This window comes from Leptonychotes weddellii, chromosome 3 (genome assembly GCF_054177405.1).
Source record: "Leptonychotes weddellii isolate Sample4059 chromosome 3, ASM5417740v2, whole genome shotgun sequence".
In the NCBI taxonomy this organism is placed as follows: Eukaryota; Metazoa; Chordata; class Mammalia; order Carnivora; family Phocidae; genus Leptonychotes; species Leptonychotes weddellii.
The window spans coordinates 123,013,748-123,031,006 of NC_138371.1; the positions used below are offsets into that span (position 1 = coordinate 123,013,748).

General features: G+C 39.5%; 1 protein-coding gene across 2 annotated transcripts in view; it reads left to right on the forward strand.

Moving 5' to 3' along the window:
• The first annotated feature begins 10,477 nt into the window (after positions 1-10,477).
• Positions 10,478-17,259, forward strand: part of SUCLA2 (succinate-CoA ligase ADP-forming subunit beta) — a 45,508-nt gene continuing 38,726 nt past the window's right edge. The window contains exons 1-2 of one of the 2 annotated variants that reach the window (XM_081815443.1): positions 10,478-10,632; positions 15,304-15,484. In XM_081815443.1, the coding sequence (XP_081671569.1) occupies positions 10,543-10,632; positions 15,304-15,484 (271 nt within the window). In that variant the 5' untranslated portion in view covers positions 10,478-10,542. The remainder of the gene's footprint in view (positions 10,633-15,303; positions 15,485-17,259) is intronic. The other variant, XM_006737547.3, reaches the window with a different exon arrangement.

Consider the following 17,259-nt stretch of genomic DNA (forward strand, 5'->3'; position numbering starts at 1 on the left):
CGCCTGGGTGGCTCAGTTGGTTAAGCGACTGCCTTCGGCTCAGGTCATGATCCCAGGGTCCTGGGATCGAGTCCCACATCGGGCTCCCGGCTCGGCGGGGAGCCTGCTTCTCCCTCTGACCCTCTCCTCTCTCATGCTGTTTCTCTCTCGCTCACTCTCCAATAAATAAATAAATAAAATCTTTAAAAAAAAAAAAAGAAGAGGAGATTAAGGCAAACAGACAGGGGAAAATCCATGTAAAAACACAGGGAGAAGACAGACATCTGCAAGCTAAGGAGAGAGGCCTCAGAAAAAGCCAACCCCACTGACACCTTGATTTTAGACTTCTAGATTCCACAACTGTGTGAAAATAAATGTTATTTAAGCCAGTTAGTTTGTGGTACTTCCTTATGGCAGCCTTAGCAGACTAATACAATGGTGAAAGACTAAGGTTTGAGAGAAGCAAAGATACCACTTTAAGTCATCACATTGCTGGAGGTTCTAGTTAGTGCAGCCAGTAAAATCAAGAAATAGTAAAAGATAGTTAAATCGGAAAGAAGAAGTAACTGTCTTTAATCACAGACAATCTTAAGGAATCCACAAAAAAGCTACTAAAACAAATAAATGAGTTTAGCAAGTTCATAGGATTCTAGGTCAATATATAAAATCAATTATATTTCCATATACAGATAGTCCCCAACTTATGATGGTTCTATTTACAGTTTTTTGACTTTATGATAGTGTGAAAGCAGTACACATTCAATAAAAACCATAATTTGAATTTTGAATTTTTATGTTTTCCCAGGGTAGCGACATGCAATGTGGTACTCTCTTATGATGCTGGTCAGCGGCAGTGAGATACAGCTCCCAGTCCGTATACAACCATTCTGCTTTTCACTTCCAGTACAGTATTCAATAAATTACATGAGATCTTCAATGCTTTACTGTAAAATAAGTAATAGTAAATAATATTTAATAAATTCAGAAACTGAATTTAAAAAACAGTATCATGGAAAATATAAAATATTAAGGGATACGTTTAGCAAAAGATGTGCAAAACCTGTACACTGGAAACTATTAAAGTTACTAGGGGAAATTAAATAAAAGGAGAGAAATACCATGATTATGGATCAGAAGACTACATATTGTTAAACTGTCAAGTCTCTTCGAGTTGATTTATATGGATTCAATGATATCCCAACCAAAATACCAGAAGGCTTTTTTTTTCCCAGTAGAAATTGACAGACTGATTTAAAAATTTACATAGAAATGCAAAGGAATAGAATAATCAAAACAATTTTGAAAAAGGAAAAACTTGGGGGATTCATACTTCCTGATTTCAAGACCCAGGATAATGCCACACTAATCAAGAGAGTGTGGTATGTATGTATGTATGTATGTATTTATTTTAGAGAGAGAGCAAGCACAAGTGGGGAGGAGCAGGGGGAAAGGGAGAGAGAGACTCCTAAGCAGGGTTCATGCCCAGCATAAAACCTGACATGGGGCTTGATCCCAGGACCCTGAGATCATGACCTGAGCTGAAACCAAGAGTCAGATGTCTAATCAACTGAGCCACCCAGGCACCTGTAGAGTGTGGTATTTATTAAAGCATAGACACATAAATCAATGGAACAGAATGGAGAAGCCAGAAATAGAATTTTTTAACAGATGGTGCTAGAGCAACAAAAACAAAAGATCATTTATACTTGATGCCACATATAACAGTACATTCAAAATGGACTATTCCTAAATAAAAACACCTAAAAGTACAAATTTTCTATAAGAAAATATAAGAGAATATTGTGATCTGGATTAGGCATAGATTTCCTAGATAGGACACCAAAGGCATGATCTGTTAAAAAAAATTGATAATTTGGACTTCATCAAAACTTAAAACTCGGGCGCCTGGGTGGCTCAGTTGGTTAAGCAACTGCCTTTGGCTCGGGTCATGATCCTGGAGTCCCGGGATCGAGTCCCGCATTGGGCTCCCTGCTCAGCAGGGAGTCTGCTTCTCCCTCTGACCCTCCCAACCCTCCCCCCTCTCATGTGCTCTCTCTCTCTCAAATAAATAATAAAATAAAATCTTTAAAAAAAAAAAAGAAAAAAAACCTTAAAACTCTCTTTGAGAGACACTATTAGGGATGGATTGTATTTCACCCCTCCCCAAATATATTTAATTATGGGGACTTTGGGAAGTAATTTGACTTAGATGAGGTCATAAAGGTGGGATCCTCATGATGGGATTATGCCTTTACAAGAGACCAGAGAGCTTGATCTCTCTTTCCCCAACATGGGAGGACATAAGAAGAAGGTGGCTATCTGTACACCAGAAAGAGGGCTCTCACAAGGAGTTGAATCTGCTGGCACCTTGATCTTGGACTTAGCAGCCTCCAGAACTGTGAGAAACAAATGCCTGTTGCTTAGGCTGCCCGGTCTATGGTATTTTATTACAGAATCCTGGGCTAACTAAGATCTAAACTATGTTTCAAAATGAAGACAGCTACAGACTTAGGAGAAAAATGTGCAAAGCACATTTCTGATAAAGGACTTGGATATAGAATATGTAAGGAATCCTCAAAACCCAACAATAAAGCTAACAACCCAATAAATAAATGGGCAAAATTATTGAACTGAGATTTCACCAAAAAGCGATATGGGTGGCAAATAAACACATGCAAATATGTTCAACATGATGAGTCATTAAAAATTTAAACTACATTGAGGTACCTGTATACATCTATTAGAATGAATAAGATTTTTTTTTTTTTAATCACAAAGACTGGTAATACCAAATGCTGGAAGTCCAGTTAGAACTCTCACACAAATCTCTTGTCAAATAAATAAATAAGGGAGTGCTGGGTGGCTCATATGGTTAAGCATCTGCCTTCAGCTCAGGTCATGATCTCCAGTTCCTGAGATCGATCTCCCAGCTCAGCAGGGAGTCTGTTTCTCCCTCTCCCCCTGCTTGTGCTCTCTCTGTTTCTCTCTCAAATGAATAAATAAAATCTTAAAAAAATAAAATAAAATAGTGATTTATAAACACACACACATACACAAAATAAATAATCTTTAAAAAAAGTTTATTAAAAAAAGAACTCTCACACATTGTTGGGGGGAATACAAAATGGTACAGCCACTTTGGAAAGCAATTTATTGTTTCATATAATGTTAAGCATAGGCTTATCATACAACTCAGCAATCCCATTCTTAGATATTTACCCAAAAGAAATGAAAACTTATGTTCTCTTCAGGACCTGTATGCAAATGTTTTAGTGGCTTTATTCATAATAATCAAAAACTGTAAATAACTCAAATGGTCTTCAACTGGCAAAGGGATAAATCAACTGTAGTACATTCATCCAGTGTAGTAAATTCAGACAATAGAAAACTACTCAGCAATATAAAGGCACAGACTTCTGATACATTTAACATGGATAAACTTACATTATACTAAGTGAAAGAAATCAGACATAAAAAGCTACCATGTGTATGATTCCATTTCTATGACATTCTTTTAGAGGCAAAACTACAGACATAGCAAGAAGTTCAGCTTTGCTTGGGGCTGAGCACATGAGGAGGTTGACTAAAAGGGCATGAGAGATGTGGGTGAAGGAACTGTTCTATATCTTGATTGTGGCAGTGATAACATGGCTACTTGTTTGTCAAAACTCAGAATTAAACACTAAAATGGGTGAAACTTACTATATGTATATTATACCTCAGTAATCCAATCTAACTTTAAAAAAAAAGCCAAAAAAGAAAAATGCAATCTGGAGTTACGGAAAGAAAAAGTTGAGTTGGCAGTTCAGCAGTGGAGAGCTTCAAGGCAGCACAGAGCTAAGCTGCCCTATTTTACCAATGTTAAAAGTTGTCATTCTTGTGTGTGGAGTTGTTCACTGGAGATTATGGTGTTTCCTGGGAGCTAGCCTTAGGATGGAGCCTGAGCTGGGGGGGGGCGGGGAGTGTGTGTTCAAGGTCACAGGCATCCTGTTAAGGAGAGTAGGCTACTCCTAACACATAGTAGGAATTCAGGAGCTAAAGGGAGTGGTGGGCGAGGACAGCCTGTGACGTTCAGGAGTCACATTTAGTAGCCAGTTTAAAGTTTTCCTTTATTGGGTTTATAATTCCATTTTACTATCCTGAAGCCTTCAATAAAGTCTGTTTACATGTTACAGGCTGGTCTTAACCTGTGCTTTGAAGAGTTGTGTAAAGATGTGAAAAAAGAATAGCATCAGGCCCAAGACTCACTGAGGTCAAGGAGAATGTCTTTGATCTCAAAGTTCTGGGGACTTGGAGCAGTGACAGACATGTAAGTGCCCTATAGATGAATACTTGAACAGAAGCTTCTCTCCTTATTATTGATGTGGAGAACAAAGGCAAAAGAAAAAAAAATAAACTTCCTTAAACTTACAGCCCATTGATAAGTATTTGGGACAGGCAGTGTGACCTTCCTCCAGGAACTCAACTGCCTCAATGTTAATACTTTGCTAAAGGCAAAAGGCAAGCTTAGCTTGACATCAGTCTGACCTCCAGGATCCTATAAGTCTACTTTAACATATGAAAGTCCCTTGGCAACTCCCTTTATCTCTACCCATTCTGCCACTGCAAGATATATGCTAGCAATAATCCTCCAAGCTTATGGCAAACTGATAAACATCTGAAGAGTCTCTTAACTAGGGTTTTACAGGACAGTAGTAAATGACCTTTTCCTAACAACAGCTAGCCTCTCAAGGTCCTGGATACCTTGCTTCTAAATTCCTTAGAGACTTACACCATCCCTAACCCTCTCCCAACTTGAAAGTATGTAATCAGTCACTCATGACCCCAGGGCAGCTCATACTGCCCATGGGTTCTGTCCCTGTGCTTTAATAAAACCACGCTTTTTGCACCAAAGATGTCTCAAGAATTCCTTCCTGACTGTTCGCTCCCGAACCCCAACATTTCACATCAATTATCAGTATAACAAAATAGTTTCAATGTATTTAAGCAAATAGAAAACAATTTTTTCCTGAAATATTTATGTATATGTAAAAAGGTGGCATGATTCACATGAAATACAAATAGTGATGAAGGGAAAAAAAGACACCAAACTGATGTTTATGAATAATACAAGAGAAGTGTAAATCAACCTACTTAGTTGTCACTCTATTTTAGGGAATCCACATATCACAATTCCCTTCTGCAGGGTTTCCAACTAGGTGACCAAGGTATATCAGCAGTTCCTGCAGCATTAGAACCTAACAGAGCTTCGTATTGCCACATCTCCTTCATAGTTTATTCAGATTCCCAGCTAAAGGGTAGGGTAGCCAGGCACAAGGGCCCCTCCCCTGCCCAGTTCCAGGACTTTATTGGGAGAGCACTGTTCTCCTCCCAGCCTGTCCTGTGTTTGATATTCAAAGCTGTATATAACTCACGCACCCACCTGATGGTTTTACGCAGCATGGTGTTGTATGCATTAAGGCAGAATTTAAATTTAACAAATTTAACTCACATCACAACTCAGATGCACAAAAATAATGACTTTCTTTCTCTTTCTCCCTTCCTTCCTTCCTTTCATTTTTTTCCTCAAATTCTTTGTCACTAGTTGGCATATGGGTCTGTAGAGAATTCATTACATATTCAGTCTGGTTCAAGACAGTCCAGCCTAATAATTTAGTCAGGCCCCTTTAAAATCACATTCAGTTTATCTTGGTTTCAACACCTGGCCTCTCAGTCACCTTTCTCCCTCTTATTTTTACTTAAGACATCCAGATGTATGAAGTTGTGTGTGGCTTGTGACATACTGTAACACTTTTGGAAGACAGTTTCCTTGAGTCCATGTGGACTTAACATGTGCCCAAGGATCAGGCAGGTAAGAAATCTGGAGTCCTCACATAACAACCAAGGGTGGCTGAAAGCCCCCCTCTGCCTGACTATACCATGTTACCGAGTGCGTTCTGGTTCCGGAGATTCTTCAAGGCAACCTTCTCTCAGAGCCTGAAAGTGGAAGTGTGACAAGACTGGGGCAGGACAAATCTTCTGCCTTCAACATTGCTCCCAGTGGAGCAGTGATGCCAAGTTCATTTCATATTTTCATATGTAGGAGAGAGATGAATATTTGTGTACATCAGAAGTTGAATTCTATTATTAATCTTATTACATCAAGTGCCAGAAAATCAACCTCTGGCAAATCAGGATCTATCTCCCTCCCACCTCCTTAGATCCAGGAGATAAATGCAGTGACAGATGAGCAGGGAACAGCTAGTCTTTGGTACTGTTAGATAACTAAGCTGACATTGTCACATTCCTCTTCCAACATGCTCTGCGTCATTGTTCTTTAGAGGTCTATCCTTACATGTTTTCACCTGCTGTCTCTCCATGCTTGCCTACATAGCTGTCAAGGTTCTGGAAGCCCTTGCAGGCTTCCCCAGCTTTGGTGGGGTGGGTACAAATCCTGGGAATATGATTCAGCTCCATTTGCAGGGGTACACCAGCCTGCCAGAGGTTTCCACTTCTTCTGTGCCACCTGTGTGCTCAGGAGATTTTGTGTCTTCTTCCAATAGATCTTGTTTTAGATCCCCCAAACTCTTTGGGGGTGGTAGAATAACCTTTCATCCTGGACACAATGGCATTGGGGAGTATACGACACGGGGGCTCTCCTCCAGGAACCACCAGAGTGTCTTGCTTCCCTCCCACTTTCCTCTCTCCATATTCTCTAGGGAAGAGGTAATTCCAGTTCTATTTCTGAGGCATAAACTTTCCTTAAGTCCTTGGTTCTGGCTTTTGAAACTTGAAGTTCAGTCTCTTGCAGGTCTCAGCCTTTGCATTTACGTCTCAAATTCTGTCCTCTGATGGTCTGCACCATCATTTTTTCCTTTAGGTAGTGAATACTATTAATAAATGAAGTGAAAGGTAAAAGGTTAATGAAAATGATAAGACGATATGAATCTTAGTTATTTCCTCAAATTCTCATCTTGCCATACAGAATTGGGTTCAGATGTTGTGCTGGAACAACTAAGTAAAAGCTATGACTGTGGGCAAGTTATTTATTGTTTCTGAACCTCTGTTTTCCCTTCTGTAAAATGCAGGACTGTGAGGATTACTAAGATGTATTTCTCTCTGTCTTTTGCTACTGCCATTCTAGGGTGGTCTAGATAAGTGTTCCTAATATTCCTTCTGAGGCTTTAAAAGAACTAAGAGAAATCCTGTGTAAACATACAGTTGTCCCATACTCTGTTACTCCTTCCTTCACTCCTAAACTCTATATAAATCTGGTAACTGTTTCTTTCTCCGGCACAGATTGGATGGGTAAAATGGAATAAGTTGAAAACCAGAGAATTCTGAAAATGTCTCATGGCAAAATAAAGCATAGAAAAAAATGTATGTAAGAATCTGGCACCAAGGGTGCCTGGGTGGCTCAGTCGTTAAGTGCCTGCCTTCTGCTCAGGTCATGGTCCTGGAGTCCCAGGAGACAGTCCTGCATCCCGCTCCCTGCTCAGCGGGAAGCCTGCTTCTCCCTCTTCCACTCCCCCTGCTTGTGTTCCCTCTCTTGCTGTCTCTCTCACTGTCAAATAAATAAAATCTTAAAAAAAAAAGAGAGAGAATCTGGCACCAAAAACTAAGTGTTCAGTAAATCGCCATTATTCACTCAGTCATCAATAGAAGTTCCACTTAGTCATCAATAGAAGTTCAGGGTAAGCCAATATATTGGAAGTTGTTCCTACAGTACTTGGTAATTCTATTAATTCTATAGTTAACAATAGGACAATTTATTCCAAGTGTTTCATTTCTCTGTAAAAAAATTTAGCAAGAGTAATTTGGACTACATTTCAAACTTGCCTCCTTCTTTTTGTATGACTTACAATACAAACCAAACCTCTTTTCTGTATCTTGGTGAATTGTCATACTTGTTTCTAAGTTTGAATCTGTCTCCAACATGTTATCCATTGCATTTTCAATGTCATTCATGGCAGCCACTTTTCTCATCTGTGTCGATAAGTTTGCATTCACTAACTGGCTACATATTTAGCATCTCTCGAATCTAGATGGTGTTAACACTGATAGGTAGTGCTAACATTTCCAAGTCAGCTCTTTCTTCTATAATCCCATTTACATTTGTTTCAAATACTGCAAAGTTATTTGTAAAGTGAGTTAAAAGATTTTTTTTTAAGTTTTTATTTTAATTCCAGTTAGTTAACATACAGTGTTATATTAGTTTAAGGTGTACAATACAGTGATTCAACACTTCCATACATCACCCAGTGCTCACCACAACAAGTACACTCCTTAATCCCCATCACCTAACCAATAGGAGAATTTAGATAAGGCTTTGCTCTGGGCAATAAAATGTGGAGCGTATAACAATTTAATAATTTGAAAGGACTGTGAAAAAAATTAAAGTCCCTCCCTCAGGAAATTTCTCTTCCCCTTTTTCCTGCACACCACACCCATCCTTAATCTCCAAGTAGAGGTAGAGATAGACAAAGTGGGAGACTACAGGTCAAGCATAAGAATAACATTGCACGTGAAGAATATTTTTCCCCCGTCTTCATATACTCTCCCCCTACCCTCCACCTCTGCATGTTCTACTTAATACATTCTGCCTACTAATTTCTAAGATCCTTGTAGAAAAAAATTACAAAAGTGTTTGCTGTAGAAAAAGTAGTTTCTTAGTAAAGCAATTTCATTTTTTAAGGCTGACTGCCTGATGATGAAACAAGGTTAGCAGGTAGGAGTCCCAACATTTTACCTCACTGAATTCTTTTAGTAAGGTATCAAGGCATAAAGAGCTCTGAACACAGTCAAGGAGTGCTGAGGAAGGAGTGCACCTCTGCCCCTTGCTTAGGCTTCTAAAGGAGCCAGTCCCACACCATCTGCATGTTCTCCTTCTCACTCCTTGACTTATTCCATATTTCTGCTGCTGCTTTTTCTGTTGTTAAGCTAGGGTCGAAGAGGACATACCAGGGGAGATGTTTAATGGATCACCTGTGACCCAGACTTGAAGGGTATGAAGCCAGTCAGGCTCCTACCAGGGGTAGAGCCTTACATCTTATTTTAGTACATTGACTTATTCTGAGTTTACCATGTGCCCTTTAAATAACTGGCCTCGGACTCAGATGGTTTGTTGTACCTGGTAGTTCAACTGCTGTGTTTACTAGCAATTAAAAACAAACGGCTTGAAAATAAGTATGTCCTATTCATATCTGATGGGATACGTGCTTCCAACAGAAACTGGTAGGTCCCAGGCCCAGCTTTTTGGACAGATTATCCCGATTTTATTTGATTGGCAATGATTGGCAGTTGAAGAGTAGAGCAAGAGATCTGAACTACCAATGTCTGTTTCCCACTCTCCCTATTTCTAACTGCACATAGTATCTTTTAGTGATGAGGAGAGCTTTGAGGACAGTCCTCCATGAGTGCCAATGAAATGAAAAAGTCCTTGAGAAAGTTTTGCCTTTAAGAGCTCAGAGATTTTGGGGGCTGCAAAAAGCCCCTTCCCATTCCCTCAACTGATAGGCTGCTGCTTTAGATTCCCTTTTTTCTTTATACAGTGTTGTTCTGTGCATCAGGCCACTGCGCTTCAGGAGCAGCTCTGCCAGAGCCTGTACAATGCTTGTCAGCCACTCCCATCTATTCCTGGGTTAACATCTTTTACACTGAAAACTCTTCAACACATTTTAAAACTAGATATCCAGGGGCGCCTGGGTGGCTCAGTTGGTTAGGTGTCTGCCTTCCGCTCAGGTCATGATCCCAGACTCCTGGGATCGAGCCCCGCAACGGGCTCCCTACGCAGCGGGGAGCCTGCTTCTCCCTCTGCCTGCCGCTCCCCCTGCTTGTGCTTTCTCTCTCTCAGATAAATTAAAAAATAATAAATAAAACTAGATATCCAGAGGAGAATAAGGCTCCAGTCATTTGTCCAGTGGTCAAGTCTTGATGGGGCACACGTCTCATCTCAGGGTTTTCAATGTTTAGTGTGTGTATCTCATTCACCTGAGAGCTCTAAGAAATCCTGACTCCATCCTCAGGTGGGTCTGGTGAGGGAAATTTTTCTAAAGCTTCCTAGGCGATTCTGTGTGCCATTTGGATTGGTAACTAGTGGCTGATAGTCTTTTTTTTTCTTTTTTGAAGGTAGAATCGCTCTGTTTTATTCACTGCTGTATCAACGCAAACTTTGGCACAAAGCAGACACTGAGTACTTATTTTTTGAATGAACCCCATCTTACAGATAAGGCAACTGAGGCTCAGAGAAGTTTAGATAGCACAGATGGCAACGCTGGTCATTTTTCCAATACCACATCTTACCACTTTACCACGAAGTGTTCAGGTTGCTTTCTGTCACAGGTTGGATATTGAGGCTGCGGTGCTGATATCTAAAGGTCAAAATTTGCTCTGTGCGAGTCAAGCCCAACCCTGCTTGAGCTGGCAATTCTGCTGAGGGAATCCGCTTTTGCAGAGTTAACCCCAGGTCCCGCCCGCCTTGGGTGGGGTCAGGGGTTGGAGTGCGCGTCAGGAGCAGCTGGGTCGCCGGCCGCCTCGCGCCTCTGCGCCTGCGCACGGCGCCGAGGTACGGGGTCGGGCTCAGAAATGGCGGCCTCCATGTTCTACAGCCGGTTATTGGCCACAGCCGCCCTTAGGAGCCGCGGGTCCCGGCCGGCGCTGCGGGCCGCCGCCCAGGTATTGCGGCCCAGCCCGCTCTCGCTTCGAGGGTCGGCAGGAGAAAGGGCGAGGTGGGAGACCTGGCTCCTGTGGGCGAGGTTTGAGGGGATGTGAGGCCCGGCTCGGGATCATTTCGCAATAGGTGACATTGGGTGACATGGGGGTGCCCAGTCGGGCCCGCGGGCGCTTGCCCTGGAGTGCTGCCCGCTGTGACTGCGAGCGGGCCCATGTTTGCGTCGCTCTGCTCTGGTCCTCAGCCCGCGAGGAGCCCGGCCATCCGGCTGCGGCTGCTCTCTCAGTTTCTGAGGGGCGGCGGGGAGGCGGGTGAGGGGCGCTTCTAAGTGGAGGTGAGGGGGCCTGGGCAGTTTGTGCTTTTTCCGCACCCCGCGCGGTGGGCAGAGGCATCCGTGGCCCTTCTTTGGGGGAGGGGGAAGATGCCCTTCAGATGTACTTTTATGTCCCTTGGGAGCTGTCATAGGTGGGAATGTTTTCACAGGACCAGCTTGCTGACCGGCCTCTTTTGTGACGAGGCAGGGAAGTTTCCCACCTCCCCCGTGTAGTTGTTTTCTGTTTGTCAGTTTACCAGCTGGGGAAGTAAGACATTTACCTTTTGGATCACTTCATTTCTGGGTAGAGTATAGCATAATAATCACAAGTTTTTGTTTGTCTGTTTTAATTTTTTGTTTTGGAGTGTTTACCGTGTGCCAGGTACTGAGCCAGGCATTTTACTTGTAGTTTCTTGTTAGGCTTTCCAGCAGCACTGTAAGGGCGTCATTAATATCCTCCTCATTGATGAAGAAACTGGCTTAGAGAGCAAGTAATTTGGGCTCCGTCACAAAGCAGGTAGGGTTAAAGCTAAGGCTTAATTCCAGAACTGTCTGGCTCCAAAGCCTGTGTGTTTGAGTCTGCTCTTCAATTTTTTCCAGAAGGCTTGGCCTGTTCTTTCCAGCGTTGACACCAAGAAACTTGTGAAAGGGCATGATAGGCTTCATAAGTCAATTCCAGAGTTTTAGATTATGTTCTGAAATTAACTCCTTAGACATGATAAAAATGAATTGATTTAAACTTTTTTTTTCTTTATTCTCCAAACCTGGAGGCAGTGAATTACATGAGTATGCTTCTTAATAGGAGAAGTGATTTTTTTTGGTCTTGAACTTCCTTCTTAGGAGTCTTAAAGAGTGCTGTCTTTCCTTCCTAGGAAACTTGTTCAAGGTCACACAGTGAGTTTAGCAAATACTCTTAAACATTTTGTTTAGTTCTATGACCCTCCTAGTTTCTCTCTATCTTTTGTCCAGTGTATATCTGATAAAATAGTTCAGGTTATGAGCAGATGAACTAATTTTAAATATTTTCTCAGTTGTGAATCACATTCCCCAGTGACTACATTTTCCCACTTTTGAATTAATATGATTTAAATTAGGTGAATGATTAAATGGGTGGTGGTATAGGGATTTGGCCAGGAATTGGTGGCCTTTTCGCAGTAGGAATCTTCTAAGTGATAATGTGGAGAAAGACAAAGACTTCAATGTGGGAATCCTTGTGATTCTTCAGGAATATTTTTTACCAGGGTAATTAAAAAAACTGATATTTCAAGTCATAACTTCTAGAGGTGCAAGGAAAGGATTATCAACACTTCAGATATTAAAAAACCTTTAAGGAGGTATAAAAGCTAGCAGCATTACCTTATGAGTACTACTATTCTTTGTGAATATAGATATTTGAAAGAAACTGTAAAAATATACTCAGAGCTTTGTGTCATTGGTTTACCCTGAACTTTTTTTGGAAAAATTTCAAACTGATAGAATGTTCCAGCAATAGTACAGTGAGGACATATATTGCTTTCACCTATATTTAACATTTTGCCACATTTTCTTTATCTTTAAAAAATTACATTCATTTGCATATATATGTTTATATATGTATGTATAAAATTACATTCATTTATTTTTGCTCAACCATTTAAAAGTAGGTGGCAGGTATTGGCACTTTATCCCTACATAATATTTTACTACATGCCTTTTAAACATAAGGACATTCTCCTAAATAACCACAACATAGTTATCATATTTAGGAAATTTGTAATTATCATACTTTGGAAATTTATATTTAGATTTCCCCAGTTGTTCTCAAATGTCCTTTATAGATAGTAGTTTATTTATTGATTTTTTTCAAAGATTTATTTATTTATTTGTGAGAGAGCACCTGTGAATGGGGGGGAGGGGCAGAGGGAGAGGGAGAGGGGAAGGGGTCTTCCAGCTGAGCCTGGAGCCTGCTGGGGGCTCCATCTCACCATGAGATCCTGACCTGAGCTGAAGCCAAGAACCGGGTGCTTAACTGACTGAGCTACTCAGGAGCCCCAAGTTTTTTTATTTTCAAACTGGGATCAGGCCTCCGTAGTACTTTTTCTAGTCTTTCCCCTAATTAGGTGCTGCATAATGACTCTGAATGCTCTTATTTGTGTTGTAGGTGTTCATTTACATGCTCATTTACATTAAATGAATTCTGTGGCTGAGACCAAGTTGGTTTTATCCTTTTAGCATCCCTAGCACAGTGTCTGGTATATAGGCATTCAAAAAATGTTTGAGTGTATAACTATTTTTACCAAGCTCTGCTAGGTATTCCCCTTCCCCTCTTATTTTTATTGTTATTTTGAGGTATAATTTATATAAAGTGTACAACTTTGAGTGGGTAGCTAGATTAATTTTTATGTATGTATACATTTGTGTAGCCACCATTCAGATCAAGATATGTAATACTTTCAGCCCTCAGAAGCACCCATATCCTCTCCCCTTATTAGTACTCCCCAACAGAAGGTGACCACTAATTCTGGCTGACTTCTATCACTAATTTTGACTGGTTTTGAACTATATAAAAAGTATGTATTCTTGTGTTTGGTTTCTTTTCCTCAAAATTATGTTTTGAGATTAATCCATTGAGCAACAGGTATTTTTAAAAAATTGCTCTGTAATATCCTGGTATATGAATATGCCATATTTTATTCTGTTGATGGGAGATTGGGTCATTTTCACTTTTTATTTATTATGAATAAGCCTGTTATGCATATTCTTATATATATGCCTTTTGGTAGACGAAGCACTCATTTCTGTTCGGTATATACCCAGGAATGGGATTTCAGAAAGTAGATGTGTACTGAATGGTTTGGGATATTGCTGGTTTTTAATATTGAAGTGACACTAAATCAGGGAGTTGAGTTACTCTGGTGAAATGTTCTTCAGAATTTTAGCTTACCAGATGAATCAAATAAGTTGTTACTAGGTGTGACTGACTTTTTAGACTTGTGTTTCTCAAACTGTAGGGTGCTTAAGAATCAGGTGAATGACTTGTTATGAATGCAGATTTCCTGAGGCCCATTCCAGAGATTCTGATTTTGTAAATGAGAGTGGGGCCCCAGAATCTGCATTTTTAGACACATCCCAGGTAATTTTGATGCAGATGGCTCATGAACCCCCTTCAAGAAAGACTGTTTAATAAAGCAATAGTTGATAGTCCAGCACTGCACATTTCTAACCCTCTTAACTGTCTGTAACATGGACTATTAGTAAATGGTTTCCAATATTTTATATTAAAAAGAAATAGACTGTATATATGATCCCTTTAAATTCAATTCTTATGCTATTGTGTGTTTCATATGAGCTGTGTTTCAGTATTCTGCATTGCTGTATAGAGAATGGAAATGTATGGCTAATACTTAAATGTGTAATTTCAGTTCGTTCTTCCAGGGCTTTCATAGCACTTAATTTGTTCTACATATTGTCATATAAAGTTGATAGGATTGAGGAATTTGGATGATATTTGCGGGCTATGAAATAGAGAGTTTCATTGAAGAAGTCAACTGGAAAGTGGTATCTGGATCAACACCTGTGGGGGAGTGAAGGAAGGAGGATTGAGTAGAGGGAGAAGTAGAAATGTGGTACAGTTGCAGTAGGAACCTTTGCCTTTCCTGTGGGATATCTGGAACTAAGATGGTCCTTCAGAATTATCCCAAATTGGGGTGAGGTGCTAGGATTTTATATCCTTACCTTAACCCCCATTGACCAGTCATTGGATGCCGGCTGACAATGGGAAGGTGTGACTTGGGCAAAGAAGCCAATGAGAGGACTCAGCTGAGAGCTGTCAGTAGCCAGCACTCCCAGCAGCTGGGCTATGAAAGGGGAATCTGAGTAGCACACCACAGTGATCACTACAGATGAAACCAGGGTTTTGAGTCTTGTGTGTATGAAAGAGTAATAACTATCACTCAACTAGGTACCACATATCTAGTGCCAAGCTATTTGTTTGGTGCTGGAAGAATGATGGAGAGAAGAAAGTTGGGAAGGATTTTTGGTTTGTTGGAAAAGATGAGGTTGGTTTTAGATCTGCTGAATTTGGCATTGAGGCAGAAATGCTCTGTAGGTCATTAGGGATATGGTAGTGGAGTCAAATAAAAGATAAGACCAGACATGATGAGAAAATAGTTGAAACTACAAAGGTAACATTTGGTATTTAGCTGGTAGGTTAGCTCTTAGGTTATAATTTAGGTACTCTGAATATTATTCTTTGATGATTTAATGTAACGGTTTTATTATAGTTATGAAGAACCAAGTACTGTATATAAAAAAGTATTTTGGGAAGGTGTTTTTAATAAGTTCCAAATTACTGTCATATATAATATGTCCCCAATTTCTTTAGGTTCTGGGAAGTTCTGGATTTTTTAACAACCATGGACTCCAAATACAGCAGCAGCAAAAAAGGAGTCTCTCACTACATGAATACATGAGTATGGAATTGTTGCAAGAAGCTGGTGTCTCCATTCCCAAAGGACATGTGGCAAAATCACCAGATGAAGCTTATGCAGTTGCCAAAAAATTAGGTACTAACTTAAGAAAAACTTAAGCCACTTTGACATGGGCACTTCTGATAAGATGTGAACTTTACTTATAGTTTATAACAGCTTATAGGTTTTATTTTATTTTTTAAAAAATGAATTTTATTTAAAAGAGAAGGTGGAACTTTGATTGTTGACATTCTAAAATTATTATGAGATTATTATGAGCTCCCATAGAGCTAGTAACTTAAGAACCAATTATATTGGAATTAGGAAGCCTTTAAAGTCCTGTTTTTAGTTGGAATATAATTATGGGGAAGGAAGATCTGTTTAATATTCTGAAGCTTAAAAGACTGCTGTCTGTGATGATTCTTCAAGGAAGTAATGAAGAAAATCTTAGCTGTTTATGTGGTTGTAAAGAGGTCTAATATTCCTCCCCCGACTTTTTTTTGACAGGAAAAGTATGGAACCAAGGTGGTGGGAGGGAGGGGAGAAGCTGAGCCCTAGACTGTAAGCTCCATGAGAGCAGGGTTTCTTTGTCTTATTTTGTCTACCTCCTAAACTCTTAGAAGAATACCTGGCACTTAGGTAATCAGTAACTATTGATATTTGTTAAATGAATTAAGTACTTGCCCATGTTTATTAGTAGATTCTTTTATTGATAACAGAAAACTTAATAGCTTTTGTTAATTTATATTAATCTCTTATTTAAAAAATACTGGCTTTAGAAGATATCCTTCACTTTACATTTTTAATGATTTAATATGAGGCCATAATAACGAGTAATTTACTAGCTATACACTGCATTTTATTTTTAGCAGTATTTAAAATCCCACCAATTTTATGTAGATTAGCACAGTCTGTTGTATGTATACTTGATTAATAAGGCTTTGAATGTGCTTTGGGGAAGACTTTGCTTTTATTAGTATTTTAAGAAGGCAATGGAGCATTTAAAAATGTTTAAAATTTTTAAAGTTTTACTCTCATTTTGTATTTACTTGTTTCTAGAATGAGTTTTTCTTTTAAAAGTAAGGGCATGTACAAGTTCAGAAATATGTCATATAAGTTATGTTTTTGAATGAGATGTTGACTTGGAAGCATGATTTTTCATTGACAGTTTAATTTTTTGTTAGAAAAAAATCCTTTTTATTCAGATTATAAGCAAACTTCTTTTTATTCATTGAAAGCCTTGTGTAAATTGATACTAATTTTGGTGAAATTTTTGTTAATTAATGGTGACCTGTAGCTTGAACTTGTGCATGGTAAAATATGTGCCTCATTTTTATCTTCAAAACACTGTATATTAGAGGCTCTTAAAGGTCAAGTTTAAAGAAAACTTGTGATTGTACTTTGTATTTCTGTAGTAGTTCTTGTAAAGGCTACTTTTTAATAACTCTTCCCTTGAGATTTGATCTTATTTATATGACCTAAACTTTAATTTCTAAAGAAGAGTCAGCTAAGTAGAAGGGAAAAGTGGAAATGCAATTGAGAAAGTATAAGGTTTTCTTACTCTACTGTTCTGTCCTTAAGAATGAAATTTAGACCCTTGACTTTGTTCTTTTATTTTTGTTAGTCTAATCTCTTGAGTGATGGTTTTTTGTTTGTTTACCAATTCTTTCCTTTGTTTTTTTTTTTTTTAAAGATTTTATTTATTTATTTGAGAGAGAGAGAATGAGAGACAGAGAGCACGAGAGGGGAGAGGGAAGAGGGCAGAGGGAGAAGCAGACCCCCTGCTGAGCAGGGAGCCTGATGTGGGACTCGATCCCGGGACTCCAGGATCATGACCTGAGCCGAAGGCAGTCGCTTAACCAACTGAGCCA